This window comes from Mustela erminea, chromosome 7, assembly GCF_009829155.1.
Source record: "Mustela erminea isolate mMusErm1 chromosome 7, mMusErm1.Pri, whole genome shotgun sequence".
In the NCBI taxonomy this organism is placed as follows: domain Eukaryota; kingdom Metazoa; phylum Chordata; class Mammalia; order Carnivora; family Mustelidae; genus Mustela; species Mustela erminea.
Genome location: NC_045620.1, coordinates 77,923,032 through 77,939,230, shown reverse-complemented (window position 1 = coordinate 77,939,230; position 16,199 = coordinate 77,923,032). Strand labels below are relative to the sequence as shown.

General features: G+C 36.1%; 1 protein-coding gene across 5 annotated transcripts in view; it reads left to right on the top strand.

Moving 5' to 3' along the window:
• Nucleotides 1-16,199, top strand: part of FANCL (FA complementation group L) — a 298,207-nt gene that overhangs the window by 199,790 nt on the left and 82,218 nt on the right. For 2 of the 5 annotated variants that reach the window (XM_032352196.1, XM_032352195.1), the window contains exon 1: nt 5,527-5,691. The exons of 1 other annotated variant lie outside the window; for it this stretch is intronic. In XM_032352196.1, coding sequence (XP_032208087.1) covers nt 5,596-5,691 — 96 coding nt within the window. In that variant the 5' untranslated portion in view covers nt 5,527-5,595. Of the gene's footprint in view, nt 1-724; nt 796-5,526; nt 5,692-16,199 lie in introns of those variants that run through there. 2 more of the 5 variants (XM_032352197.1, XM_032352194.1) reach the window with 2 other exon arrangements.

The following is a 16,199-nucleotide window of genomic DNA, read 5'->3' as shown; positions in this document are numbered from 1 at the left end:
ACTTTCCATTGGCTACTATTCAGTCACCTGGTCACATCAACCTGCAAGAGAGGGTAGAAATGTAGTTTAGTTTTAGGCCCAGGAAATAGAGGAAATGGGTTAGAAGAGCACATACATAACAGTCTCCACTATAGTTTACTCTTCTGATGATCAAATATGCTTCCTCTTCTCACACATAAAACATACTCCCCCACCCCATTCCCAGATTAGATAACCCAACATTTCATCTGTCACTATATTCATTTCTAACTCCAGGATTTCCCAGGGGTATACATCCTTTCTATCAGGATCTGGATTTTGATTCCTCTGGTCACTGCCACCACCTCCCCACCACACACAAACATTCAGATGCAAAATACAGTGGTGGACCAGGGACAGGATAAATACAATTAGCTTACCCACTTAGAAAGAAGAGTAGAAAATACAAAGCAGTTTCTTGTCAGTGGAGGTTAGGAAATTCTGCATGGTAGGGACTATAAGGAGCCCCTGCCCTAGCAGCAGAAAGTATTTTTGATTCAGTTTTCATTCTGCTCATTAGGAAGTCCTTTACAGTACATAAAGTTGTATTTGAGTCAAATTAGGTTTGTTGAAAATCAACTAAATAAAGCACAAGCCAAGACTATTCCTGGGAACAGATTGCCTCTGAGGCTGTAACCTTTGTTGAATGAACTGCTTATCCAACAAGCCTATTCAATTTTCTTCCAAATTTACATTTGTCTTTTAGAGTCTCCAGACAATTGAGGAAGAGGACATAATTTAGGTTGTGACTTCTACCAAAACATGCACTGAAGTTAGGTAAGATACTCTCAGAAAGGTGGCTACATTTTAAATACAGAAAATAACTTTTATAATACTGTTATAATTTATATGAAACATGATAGTATAAAGCTATAAATATATATTTATATTATCATATGTCTAGTAAATAAATACTGGTGCTCTAAAGAGTCCTAAAAATTTGAGATTTCATCTTTTACCTTTGTTGGTCATGTTTTCATATGGAGTTCAGCTATAAAACTTGGACCAGCCAATTTTGACATGTGACTTTCTGTTCCTTTGTGCCCTTTTCCTTTCACAATATCTTTTCCTTTGTACCTATTTTAGGCTATAAAGGAAAACGAGATTAAAATGTCTCCTCCTCAGACAGACTATTTGAAGAATGTATTTTATAAAAGACAATTTTATATACTTAAGGTTTTGAAGAATATTTTAAAAGCCCTGCTATTTATTTACTATTTATCTATCTATTTATTTATTTATTTTAAAGATTTTGTTCATTTGAGAGAGAGAGAGCATGAGAGGGGGGAGGGTTAGAGGGAGAAGCAGACTCCATGCTGAGCAGGGAGCCTGATGTGGAACTTGATCCTGGGACTCTGGGGATCATGATCTGAGCTGAAGGCAGTCACTTAAACAATTGAGCCACCCAGGTGCCCAAAAGTCTTAATTTTTTATAAACTTAAAATGTTTTTGTTATTTTAGAATGACTATAGGTGTATATAAATTGCTTGATTTTGAACTACTGATACATAATAATTTCTGAATGGTAAGTTCTATAGAAGGGAGATTATGTACATTTGAATTTGTAAGGTGTTTAGTTAATAATTTGAACATGAACATTCAAGGGATGAATCCTTTTGATTCATCAAAAAAAATAATAAAATCACATGTAAAGATGCTTGTTTCAATTCTTTCTTGCTGTTCACTCCATATGGAACATGAAATTCATCTCCTGCTGCAATAATTGGTTCATAACTTTCTTCCATCATTTCCTGAAAGCATTTATTGTCCAACTAAAAGTGAACAAGACTAAATTATCTTCTTGTTACAATTGTTGACAAAATTGCAGAAATATCCAATGTCAGCATTCCACCCTAGAATTCACAAACAAATTCTCACTAAAGTGGAATGACATTGTGAATGAAATTTTCAAAGTTGAGTATTTTCAGATTTATTATTTGGATAATCCATATTTAACTGTCATTATTATTTTTAAGCCCATTCATTTCTTACAAATACATTTTTAGAATTGCAAAGGACCCTATAAATCATCATATGATTTATACAGCATTTGAAGTTTCTTGACTCTCTTTTCATTATACTGTGCTTCCTCTAACTCAACAGATGATTTTAAGTTGGACAGCATTTACATTTATAAAAATCTTAGCTAATGCCTTCTTTTAAAAATTTATGGTCTCTTAAGTAATTTGCTTTACACAGAAAAATGAAAGATCTTTTGTTTTTAAAATATCAACTAATCATATAAGTTCCTTCTCTTTCTCTTGACATTGTTTTGTTCTTTTCACAATATTGAGACTTCATATATAGTTTTTTATGTACCATATTTGCATGTTCACATAGGTCATTTTAATGGCTTTTTAGACATTTTTTAAAAAAGATTTTTATTTATTTATTTGACAGACAGAGATCACAAGTAGGTAGAGAGGCAGGCAGAGAGAGGGAGAAGCAGGCTCCCTGCTGCACGGGTCTCGATCCTAGGACCCTGGGATCATGACCTGAGCTGAAGGCAGAGGCTTTAACCCACTGAGCCATCCAGGCACCCTTGGCTTTTAGACATTTTATCATGTTATATAACTTGACCATTTCTAACTTATTGGACATTAAGCTGTCTTCTACTTAATCATTTTTGGATTATCTTCTTGGGATATACTCCCATAAGTATTTGTTCAAAAGAAAGTAATTCTTATGTTTTCTGTTGTACATAAGTAGATTGCTTTTTACAAACATTTTGTGAATTATGCATAATAATCAGTAATGTATGATTATATCTGTTTCCTGTAGACCTGCTAACATTCACTTTACATAGATAAGATATTAAAGAATAAAAAGGGTACTACTAATTTTTTGATCAGATATTTAAAATGTTTTTGTTATTTTGAAATGATTAAATACATATGAAATTCTAAACTTCTGAGTCTTTGAGCGAATTTTATTTATTTTATTTTTGAAGATTTATTTATTTGAGAGAGAGAGAGCACATGGGGGGAGGTGCAGAAGGGGAGGGAGGGAGAGAATCCTTAAACAGACTCCCCACTGAGCACGGACCACCCCCCGCCAGAGGGCGTCTCATCCTAGGACACTGAGATCATGACCCAAGCTGAAATTAAGAGTCGGACGCTTAATAGACTGACTGAACCACCCAGTCACTCCTAGAGTAAATTTTAATTTATTTTTGTTAATTAAGTTATTTCTCAAAATTTTATAAATTCAGCTATTTCCATGTTATGGATAATTCATTTACTTGCTCTTTTTTACTTAATAGAAACAAAATTGCTATTTTAGCAAATCTTATCCCCATCAACAAAGGATTCTTTAAAGGAATGTCAAAAACCACAACCATATCTTATTTATCTTTCATAGCTGAAGGACATTTTTGGATGAAAATATCCTTGTAATTTCATGGCTTCCTTATTCTAATTTGCAGGACATTTCATTACTATATAGATTATACCAAGTTTCCAAAAGGTAAAATTGGTTCTTTATTGCTTTTTATAATGTTACTTATTAATCTGATTTCTAATTCTTAATACTTTTTTAGATAATGTTCACTTCAGTTAGTCACAATGTGGCTAGGTAACTGAGCTCAGAAGTTTGACAATTACTCACTTGATTAGGGCAATGACTTTCAACTACGTGCACAACAGAATTAGGTGTGAAATATAACCACTAAGTCTAGGGTAATGGTTTCCAAACTTTAGTTTGCATCAGAATCTCTTGTTAAAACACAGAGGTTTTGGGGGGCACCTGGGTGGCTCAGTGGGTTAAAGCCTCTGCCTTCAGCTCAGGTCATGATCCCAGGGTCCTTAGTCATGATCCCAGGGTCCTGGGATCAAGCCCCGCATCCGGCTCTCTGCTCAGCAAGGAGCCTGCTTCCCCCTTTCTCTCTCTGCCTGCCTCTCTGCCTACTTGTGATCTCTGTCAAATAAATAAATAAATAAAATCTTTAAAAACAAAACAAAACACAGAGGTTTTAAAAATATGCTTGTTAAAACATAGATTGCTGATCTTGTCTCCTAGAATTAAAGAGATTCAGTTGGTTTGGGGGTGACATGGTCCCAGGTGATGCTGATGATGCCAGTCCAAGAATCACACTTTGAGAACCACTAGTCAGGGATCTAACCTGGGCATCTATGTAAATAGTTTAACAGGATTGTGATGGTTGAGCACAGTATCATCCTTAAGGAATGAGTTGCATAATTGAGTGTGTGTGTAGGTCATTTCCCTGAGGAGATTCTCAAACTTCACTGTGCATCACCATCACCTGGAGGGCTTGTTAAAACACAGATGGTTAGGCCTCACTCCCAGAATTTGGGATTCCCTAGATCTGAGATGGAGTGAAAATCTGCATTTCTACCAACTTCCCAGGTGTTATTGAAGCTGCTGATTCTAGAATCACATTTTTAAGAACCACTGCCTTAGTGTAATTTAAACCTAAACCCCTGCAGCAGTATCCTTGCTTTTCCCTAGGTATCCAGAGTACCGTAAAACTTGTTGTGCAACTTTAATCTTCAAGAAGTCAGATTCCATTCTGAGGGCAATAAAGATGGGAGGGAATACATCTTATTCATCTTTACATAGCCTTGGCATATTACAATGATGTTTTGCAAATACTAGTGCTCAAAAACGTAATGCATTTGAACACTGATTGGGATAGCAAATGATTTTGTGGAAATAGTAATGTTACTTATTTAATCAACACTTAGTAAAAGAAAATGGGTTAATTACCATTCTTGAGTTTTAAAAAATGTAGAGAAGGGGCTGTCAAAGAAAAATTAACTTTGGCTCATCAAGTTAATTGGCAATCTTCCCTCATGTTTTGCCTTTAGATATTTGTGAGTGCAGTGCACCGAAACTGACTACAGTGTTGACTTGAGTCTGGAGATCTATCTGTGTGTGTATATGCATATGTATACACACGCACACACATTTGTGCATCTCTCGAATAGTATCTGACTAAACTTGGCAAACCATAGAATTACATCGCATATATTGAATGGATTATAGTACATTGTATAATAATATATACAGGATAATACATTATTCCGTATGCCGAGGGCATACAGAAGATCCTGTAGAACAGACCAATCGGAGACAGACTGCAGTGAAGAAGGGAGTGGAGGCAGGTTCCGGGTAAATAAAAGAGATACTACAACACCCAGACAGCTCTTATGCTGGGAGAAATGCAATCTCAAAGTTGCAGAAGTCCCATTTCATGCGGGAAGAAGTACAACTGCATAAAAATTGTAGCAGTCTTTCAATAAAATGAAACAGAAGTACCAAAACGGTTCTTGAAACAAGGCTGGAATGATCGTGTTCAATTAGAGCTATGAATCTGAGAACAATCTTCCCTCCTGTCTCCTGTTGGGGCCAATGCTGCCTCCTACAGAGCCACATCTACTCTGCCAGGTGCTGCAACTATCACCAGACCTTAATTTCATTCCGCCAGGTCCTCGAGGCTTTTTCCCGCCAAAGGCCAGGTTTCCGCCCCTTCAAGCCCCGGGCGCAGGCGGGACTGCGCATGTGCGGGGCCCAGGCCGGCGGATAGCTCCCCCTCCGCGGCCCCACGGACTGCGGACCATGGCGGAGATGGAAGCGAGCCTGTTGCGCCAGTGCCCGCTGCTTCTGCCTCAGAACCGGGCGAAAACCGTGTACGAAGGATTCATTTCTGCTCAGGTACCCGCCAGCTTGTTGCCCGATTGCTAGGAGGGCGTCCCTTTTGCGGCGCAGCTCCGCCCCTGGAAGTCAGTTACGGGGGCAGTTAGGGGCCCTTAGCCGGGGGAGTTAGGAGGGGAGGCGCCTCACGGCTCCTCGGAGACTGGAGGTTTGAGGACTTCTGCGATGGTTGACAACCCGCCACTCGCTACCGCGCCCTTGCCTGGGCTAGCGTCGGGCCAGGGACTGGGCGAGAGGAGCCCCGCGCGGGACGCGAGCGGGGGGCGGGGCAGACGGCCACGCCCCCTCGCGCGCGCTTCCTGAGTTTGACCTCCCTTCTGATTCCGCGTCTGCCCCACCTTGAACTGTTTTTTGATTATTTTGCAAATTTTTACCTTGTCTCTAACCACCCCCCGCCCCCACCCCCACGCTGAGCCCCACAAAGGTTGGTGGCCAGTCGTTCACTAGGGGATCCCTGCAGATGATGCTCGTTTTTCCTGCAAAAATGTATTTTGGAGAAAAACCGCCTTTTGGCTCTCGACTAAGCCCTGTGTCCCTGAGCGCTTCCTGTAGCGATATTTTGTACGAAATCTTGACAGCAGAATTAATTACCTTTCCTGAGTCCAGGCGGCTTCTTAATTCTGTGGTGCACTTGACACATGGTAACACACGTGTACAGGTTTGAAGTTTACAAAGCGCTTTCCAAGTACGTTATCTCACTAATCCTCGGCCCTTTGAGGCAGAATTAAAAGAAATCTTTTTCAGTCTTCATAGTTAAGTAAATCAGGGCATGGGAAAGTGGACAGGTTAAGTTATTTGTCCATGATTGCCAGAGTCCCTGAAAGCGAGGCAATCAGATTCCACTCCCGCGTTTTGCGCCTCTCTCTGCATTGGATCAGGATACTGGGTTAGATTTTTGAGTATAGGTTTTTTGCTCCAGACTTGTATACTCAACATTGTGCATCCTCTCTCACCAGCACAATACTTTCTTTCTTGTTCTTTTTTGTTTTGTTTTGTTTTGTCTTTTAAAATTAACAGATTCTGCTTGAGGAAAAACTGTTAAAACTACACACAAATTAACGACCTGCAGTTTTTGATATGGATCATGAATACGTTAGATTACCAGCAGTACCTTTTAGCTATAAAATGTAACACGCAACTAACCTGAAGATTTGATTTAATATGTGAAATGAGGAGAAATTTCGGAAGAGGAAAGAAATAAAGTGGTCATTTTTAAACAACTTAACATTGAATCAACTGTATTTTCTGGAAAAATATGTATGAATCTTTTATAGACATGCACATTTTCAGTATTTGAACTCAGTTATATAGAAACACAAATTATTCAATTTTGTCATAATAAATTTAAAATTTAGTAATTAACCAGATAATTTGAAAACATATCATGGTGATGAGTAAAAATTTCTATTCTCAGAATTATTTTTATTTTCTGAAAGAAAAATGAATAATTGCATTGCTCCACCTTACCTTGATTAACACTCCATTCAACAATCCTCATCAAAACATTGTCAGCATTAAAAGAGTGGGATGGAGGTAAAATTTAACTCTTAATTATAGTGATTAAGAGAATGGTTTCAACTTTCAGAAATATTTAAGTGTTTGAGTATTGGGTATTTGAAAACTTGATACTTAATTTAACTTTAAAAAGAAGCCTGTTTCATTTTTTTTTTTTAAGTATAATTGACATGCAGTATTTGTTTCAGGTGTACAACATAATGATTTGATGTATGTATATGACATGAAATGATCACTGAGTCTAGTTCATCGGATGCACCATATGTAGTTCTATAATTTTTTTTTATGGTGAGAACTTTTTTTAAAAGATTTATTTATTTGAGAGAGAGAGAGAGAGATCCTGTGGGTGTAGAAGTGCAGGGAGACAGAGACAGAGAGAGAGAGTGGAGAGAAAGAATCCTCAAGAGGACACCCAGCTGAGTGACGAGCAGGACTAGAGCCTGATCCTGGGGCCCTGAGATCCTGACTGGAGCCAAAATCTAGAGTAGGCCTCCTAACCCACTGACCCACCCAGCTGTCCTCCTTATGATGAGAACTTTTAAGGTAAGTCTCTTAACAGCTTTCAAATAGGCAGTAGAGTTTTAACTATAGTTTCCATGTGGTACTTTTCATGCCTATAACTCAGGACTGGGAATTTGTGCCTAAAAACACAAACTTCACCTGTTTCGTCCTCTACCCCACCAGAAAACATACTTTTTGAGAGTTGGGGCCATATCCTAGGAATTACCATATGTTTTGACGTTTACGCAAAACATATAGTAGTCTCTCAAAAATATTGAGTGAATTATTAAATTTACTTTCTAAATGAACCTTTTACCCACCCCTTAGAATATTAAGGTAGAACTAATCTGAGTGCACTGTGATTAAGGAAAGATTATAGAGGGTACATGTGGATTTATTAGTTTTTCTTTAAATTCATTATGACCATTGCAGAAAGTAGAGGCTAAATTTCATTAGTATTTCTGGAATAAAGGTAATCCACTTTTTCTTCCCTGAATTGGAAGTATCAGTTTTGAATTATCTAGCTGAAAACCTGATTCATTTTCAGGTAATGTTTAGAAAAATTAAAGAGAGATTAAGTTACATTTTTATCAGGAGCCATGTTATATCTAATTTTAGGCATTTTAAGGAAAGTACTTTATATGTGTGTCTCTACTGAAGCCTGTGAGAAAAACTTGTGTAAACCTCAGAATTGAGATTAGATGAAATTTTTTGTGACCCTTGCTGTAGCTACAATTCTGACTTCTTAACATAAACACATTAATGTTTGATGGGACTGGTTTTCTTTAGAAATGTTTGTCTTGTATGTAATTTCAGATTTACAGAAAAATAACAAGTATGTATGAAAATTACCCAAATTCACCATTTTACTTTTGCCCCATTTGATTTTACTCTGCGTGTATATATATGGGTGGGTATATATACATTTTTCTGAGAAGTTTGAGATTAGGTTGCAGACATAGTGTCTCTCTATTCTTAAATACTTCAGCATATAGTTCATGGGAAAGGACAAACTCATGTATATCCACAGTACAGTTATCAAAATCACGAAGTTTCATCATGATATAATGCCATCATCTGGAGGCCAAATTCAAATTTTGTTAATGTTGCAATTACGTATTTTGTACCCCCCTTTCCAGCCTCCTGTAAGGAGTGAGATGAAGATACCACATTGTATTTAGTTTTAAGGTATCACATTGCATTTAGTTGTCCTGTTTCTTTAGTCTGGCATAGTTCCTTAGGCTCTTTGTTTTCTATTAACTTGACATTTATTAAGACTATGGTTTGGATATTAGGAAGAATGTCCCTCAGTTTGGGTTTGACTAATACTTCCTCATCATTAAATTCAGATTATATAATTTCAGCACAGATGACACAAAGAATGCTGTGTCCTTTTTAGGGCACATGAAGTCAGTGGTTCTCATTGATGATGTTACCTCTGATCACCTTGTTAAGATGGCACGTGCCAGATTTTCCTTTTGTAATTCATAAGTACTTTTAGAGAGCTACTCTGAAGCATCAAACTTTCAGGTATACACACCAGTTTTAGTATCTTAATTGAGCCACCATCATTTGGTGGTTGCCAAATGATGATTTTTCTAACTCCATTATTTTCTTCTTTATTGTCATTTTATTATAAGGAGTAAACTCTTTTCCCCCACTTATTTGTATCAGAAGTTTTAAAAATAATTTAATGGATTGTAATCTTTACTTGCCTTATTTATTTTGATGCTTAAATTTTCCCACATTTGGTTGTGAGAGCACATTTTTACTGATACAAGTTTTTAAGGCTCTGCATTTTCCCTCTTACCGCTGTTTTTAAAGTAGGCTGTATATGCTGACATGTAGTGTTTTATCATAATCATTTTTTAGTACTTACATAATTTTACTTTGTAGATCCCTTTCACCCAAGAGTTACTTAGTAGAAGATTTAAAAATTTTTCTCATGAAAATCTTTTTTCGATTATTCATTTTGTTATTTCTAGTTTTACAATTAAATAATACTGTTTCTAAAAATTATAGTCTGTGAAACTTACTGATTCTTGGTGCATGTGTGCGCGCGTGTGTGTGTGTGTGTTTGTGTGTGTGTGTGAGAGAGAGGAGAGAGAGAGAGAGAATGAACGATCTCTGTGATTTAAATAAGTTATTTTCTCAGTTGGGTTATTCCTTTTCTTTTGGGTGAGCTTGGCAGTTTGTTTCCCTCAAGGAATTTGTGCATTTCTTCTAGATGTTTGAATTTATTGGCTTAAATTTTACTTCATAATATTCCCTTATCCTTTTAGTGAATGTATTTAGGAACTGTAATGATGTTCCCTATATTGGTTATCTTTTGCTGTGTAACTACTTATTCCAAATCTTTGTGACTCTAGAACAACAAACTTTTGTTATCTACCTTTGCTATGGATCGAAAGTTTGAAAGCTACTTAGGTGGATGGTTCTGCATCACTGTTTCTTATGGACTTGTCATGAAGATGTTAGCCAGTATGCCAGTTCTCTAAAGGCTTGGTTAGAACTTAAAGATTTGCTTCCAGGATAGCTCATTCACATGGATGTTGGCTGCAGCCCCCTGTTTTCTGCTTCTCTTTGACTTGGGAGGCTTCAGTTCCTAACTGCATAGACCTCCATAGGGTCCTCAAAACATGGCAACTAGCTTCCCTATGCGTGATAAATCAAGCATAAAGCTGCATGGTACTTTTGGAGAAAAGGTACCAGTCTCTGAAGTTACACATATTTACTTCTGCTTTTTCTGTTTTTTATAGCAAGCCCAAATCTTGTCCATATTCAAAAGGAGAGAATAAGGCGCCAACTCTTAAAGGTTGAAATATCAAAGAAATTATGGATATATTTTATAGATAATTCTTGTCCCCACTCTTACGGTATTTTGTGTCTTTTTTCCCTGTGCAACTGGGTAGAGGCTTAAACATTTTATTGATCTCCTCAAAGAACCACTTTTGATTTTATTGATTTTCTTTTATCGCTTATTTTTCTGTGTCTTTCTTTGCTTTCTGTATATGTGTGTGTATTTCTTTGTTTTCTGATCTTAAGTTTCCTAGTATCTTCAGGTGGAATTTTAGCTCATGGATAATGAGAACTTTTTATTTTATAATATTTTTAAAAAATATTTTATTTATTTGACAGAGATCACAAGTAGGCAGAGAGGCAGGTGGGGGGTGAGAGTGGTGGGGGGGGGTGGGGAAGCGGGCCCCCTGCTGAGCAGAGAGCCTGATGCAGGGCTCAATCCCAGGACCCTGGGATCATGACCTGAGCCAAAGGCAGTGGCTTAACCCACTGAGCCACCCAAGCGCCCCTCTGTTTTGTAATATAATTGTTTAGTGCTGTAAATTTTTCTTCAGACACTACTTTGGCTGTATCACACATACTTTGATATGTTATATTTTCTTTTTCTTTTTTTGGGTTCAAAATACTTGTTAATTTCTTTTCTTTCTTTTTTTTTTTTTTTTCTTTTGACCCATGGGTTACTTAGAACAACAGTATACCTTTCTAAATATTTTAGGACTTTCTAGATATCTTTTTGATATTGATTTATAATTTAGTTTCATATTGGTTACAACAGAATTTGTAGGATTGAAATTCTTTTGAATATATTGGGACTTATTTTATGGCATAGAATATGACCTATTTTGGTAAATGTTATGTCTATTTGAGAAGAATGCATTCTGCTGCTGTTGGATGATTGTTCTATAATGTTAGGTCAAGTTGGTTCATAATGCTATTTGAGTTTTTTTATATACTCACTGATTTTCTGTCTACTCGTTTTATTAGTGAAAGGGGGTATTGACAATCTCCAACTATAATTATTGTTCAATTTCTACTTTTGTTTCTGTAAGTTTTTGCTTTGTATATTTTGAAGTTCTTTTATTAGGTACATGAACTTTTAGGATTGTTGAGCACTCTTGAACTGATTTTTTTTTTAATGACTGTGAAATAACCCTTTTTATCTCTGGTAATCTTTGTCCTAGAACTCTATTTTCTGATATTAGTATAGTGACTCTAGCTTTTTTTTTTTCTGGTTAGTGTTGGCATGGCTTAATCATTTCCCATTTATTTGATATCTATTTGTGTCTTGTATTTGAAGAGGATTTCTTCTGGACATTGTTTTTTTTATTGAATCTAAAAATCAACTGATTTTTGCTTTGAGATGTTTAGACCATTTACATTTAATGGATGACTGATATCATTGAGTTTAAAGCTAATATTTTGCTGCTTTTTTGTTTGTTCTATGTGTTTTTTTATCTTTTTCATATTTTTCTGCATTTTTGTTAGACACTGTATAGTATAATATTTTTTATCTCCTCTATCAGCTTATTAGCTATTTTCCTTCTTAATTAGTTGCTTTATGGTTTATAGTATACGACTTAAACTTGTCATGATTCACATAAATATTAGGATTATATTTTATATGCACTATTGGTTTATCAGCTATATATCACTATTGTCTCTTTTTTAGTGTTTGTTCTAGGGTTTACAGTATGCTACTATAATTTACCACAATCTGCTTTCAAGTATACCACTTACAAGAATCATGCAATGTACTCTTTCCTATCCTCTCCCTTTTGTGTACTTGTTGTCATATCTTTTATTTCTATTTATCTTTTAACCCTCCCAATACATTTTTATTTTCCTTTAAATTTTTATTTCCTTTAAATAATTATCTTCCTTTATTAAGACACTTTTATTTTTTAAGGACAGTTTTAGAGTGGGTTTATTTCTTGGGTTTTCTGTCCTATTCCATTGATCTATGTTACTGGTTATTGGTTTTTGAGGGGAACGTTGAGAATTTCATTACATAATATAAAGGGAGGAAACCAACAATATGATTTACCACTGTTGATGTTGACGTTGGCTAAAACACTGTTTGTCAGGTTTCTCTACTGCAGCATTAACTCCTCTTTCCATACTTACTCTTTGGAAGGAAATCTCTGAGTTGCTCTCACTTAAGGAGTGAAGGGTTATGCTCCCCCTCTTTTAAGGTAGAGTATATAATTTACCTGGAATTCTTCTGTAAGGAAGGTTAGTTTAATGCCCATATTTATTTAAGTTTTTAAATTTAATTCCAATATAGATAACATACAGTGTTCTGTTAGTTTCAGGTGTACAGTATAGTGATTTAGCAGTTCTGTACATTACTCTGTTCTCATCATGATAAGTGAACTTTTTAATCCTCATCCCTTATTTCACCCATCCCTCCTACCCTACCACTTCTCCTCTGGCAACCATCAGTTTGTTCTCTGTAGTTAGGAGTTTTTTTGTTGTTGTTGTTGTTGTTGTTGTTCTTCTCTATTTTTTCTTTGCTCATTTGTTTCAATTTTTAAAATTTCACATATGAGTGAATTCATTGGTATTTATCTTTCTTTTTAAAAATATTTTATTTATTTGACAGGCAGAGATCACAAGTAGGCAGAGAGGCAGGCAGAGAGAGAGAGAGAGAGAGAGAGGAGAAAGCAGGCTCCCTGCTGAGCAGAGAGCCTGATTCGGGACTTGATCCCAGGAGCTTGGGATCATGACCTGAGCTGAAGGCAAAGGCTTTAACCCACTGAACCAGCCAGGTGCCTGATATTTATCTTTCTTGACTGACTTAGTTCACTTAGTGTTATACTCACTAGTTCCATCCAGGTTGCTACAAATGCCAAGATTTCATTTCTTTTTACGGCTGGGTAATATTCCATTGTATATATGTACCACGTTTTTTTTCATCCATTCATATGTCAGTGGACACTTGGGCTGCTTCTGAAACTTGGCTATTGTAAATAATGCTATAATAAACATAGGGGTGCATGTATCCCTTTGAATTAGTGTTTTTGTAATTTTTAGGTATATTCCTAAAAATGTTTGTGATTACTGCATCATAGAGTTCTTCTATTTTTACTTTCTGAGGAACGTCCATAGTGTCTTCCAGAATGTTTGCACCAGTTTGCATTTCTACCCCCAGTACAAGAGTGTTCCTTTTTCTCCATATCCTCCCTAAAACTTCTTGTTTGTGTTGTTGATTATAGCCACGCTGACAAGTATGAAGTGATAATCTCATTGTAGTTTTGGTTTGTATTGCCCTGATGATTAGTGATGTTGAGCTTCTGTCTTTTCATGTGTTTCAGCCATCTGTATGTCTTGGAGAAATGTCTGTTCATGTCTTCTGCCCATTTTTTATTTGGATAATTTAGGGTTTTTTTGGTGTGTGTTCAGTCATATAAGTTCTTTAAATGTTTTGGATACTAACCCTTTGTCAGGTATGTCATTTGCAAATATCTTTTCCCATTTAGTAGATTTGTTGAATGCTTCCTTTGCTGAGCACAATCTTTATTTTGATGTAGTCCCAATAGTTTATTTTTGCTTTTGTTTCCCTTGTCTCAGCAGACCTATTTAGAAAAATGTTGCTGTGGGTGATGTCAGAGAAATTAATCCTTGTGTTCTCTTCTAGGATTTTACAGTTTCATTTCACATTTAGGTCTTTAATCCATTTTGAGTGTATTTTTGTGTATGGTGTATGAAAATGGTCCAGTTTCATTCTTTTGCTTGTAGCTTTCCAGTTTTCCCAGTACCATTTGTTGAAGAGACTTTTTTTCCCATGGCATATTACAGACATTTTAACATTGTTGTTTCAGTCCTTGAGGATGGATGGAATGTCTTGTCCTGTCTTTTTTTTTTTTTTTTTTCTGTTTTCTTTTTTCTTTTGGTCTTGTCTTTCATTAGTACATAGTTTTCAGAATACGGGTCTTTAACTTCTTTGATTAGGTTTATTCCTTAACTCCCTCATTTATTATTATTTTGTTTTAAGATTTTTTTAACTTATTAGAGACAGTGAGTATATAAGCAGGGGGAGCAGCAGAGAGAGAGGGAGAAGCAGGCTCCCCACCAAGCAGGGAGCCCTATGTGGGGCTTGACCCCAAGACCCTAGGATCATGACCTGAGCTGAAGGCATATGCTGAGCCACCCAGGAGCCCCTCCCTCATTTATTAAATCATTTATATCAGTATGGACTCATAGATATTGTATCTTCTACCTTGGTTTGTAATCCAGTCCTTATTTATTTGTTCAGATTGTCCAGTTGGGCACAGTGATCCTTTTAAAGACATTTAAGAAAAAGGTCGTTTATATTTACCTGTATATTTACGGTTTCTGGTAGTTTTTGTTGTACATCCACATTTCTCTTGTTTCATTTACTTTCTTCCTTAGGTTATTCCTTTAACATTGTTTGTAGTGCATAGCTTGTACTGATACATTTTTTCAGTGGTTTTATGTCTGACATGGTGTTTGGCCTTTTGAAAGATACTTTTTCTAGCTATAAAACTCTAGATTTTTTTTTCCCTTTTAGTACTTTTCAGATGTTGCTTAATTCTCTTGCATTATTGCCTATGAGAAATCTCTTCTGTTTCTTGTTTTTGTTCCTTTGTAAGTGTGTTGTTTTTGACTGCTTTTAAGATTTTTCTTTTTATCATTGGTTTTTGTTGATTAGATTATGATGCACCTAGGTGTAGTTTTCTTCATGATTTTTCTCCATAGGGTTTGTGGAGCTTTTTGAATTTGTGAGTATATATTTTCAATTTGGGCAAAACTTCAGCCATTATTTCTTAAATTTTTTTCCTTCTTCTCCTTCGTTTTGGGGACTTAAAATATATGTATAGTAGGCCATTTAAAAATCATTCCGTAATTCACTAATGGTTCTGTTCTTTTTCATTTCTTGTTTCAGTGTCTTTCTCTTGAATTTTCTGTGCCTTCGAGTACCCTAATATTTTCTTTTGCAATACTTAATCTGATGTTAATACTTTGTAGCATCTCAGACATTGTATTTTTCATCTCTTTGATTTGGGTCTGTCTTTATCTTTCCTGTTCTATTTAGCATACTCATGCTTTTCTCTACCTTCTTGAACATATGTAGTTATCACTGTTGAAATTTTTTTAAGCAGTTCTATCATCTGCCATTTTTGTATTTCTCTTGATTTTTTTTTCTCTTCATTATGAATCTTATTTTCCTGTTTCTTTGCATACTTTGGTTGGATGCCAGATACTGTGCATTCCAACTATTGTGTGCTAGATAATTTTATTCTCTTAAATATTCTTGATTTATTCTAAACTGTAGTTAAATTATTTGGAAACAGTTTAAGCTTTTCATAGTTTGCTTCTAAGCTTTGTTAGCAGAATCAAAACAGACTTTAGCCTAGATTAATTTGGCTCTACCACTTAGGCAGTAATCTTCAGAGTACTCTCTCTTTCTCTCTCTCTCTCTTTTTTTTTCTTTTTAAAGATTTTACTCATTTATTTGACAGTGAGCGTGAGCACACAAGGAGGGGGAGCAACAGAGGGAGAAGGAGAAGTAGGCTTCCCACTGAACAGGGAGCCTGATATGGGGCTGGATCCCAGGACCCTGGGAATACGACTCTAGCCAAAGTCAGATGCTTAACTGACTGAGCCACCACTCAGGCACTCCCAGAAGAGAAGTCCCACCACTTCTCTTTAATGATAACCTTTATAATATA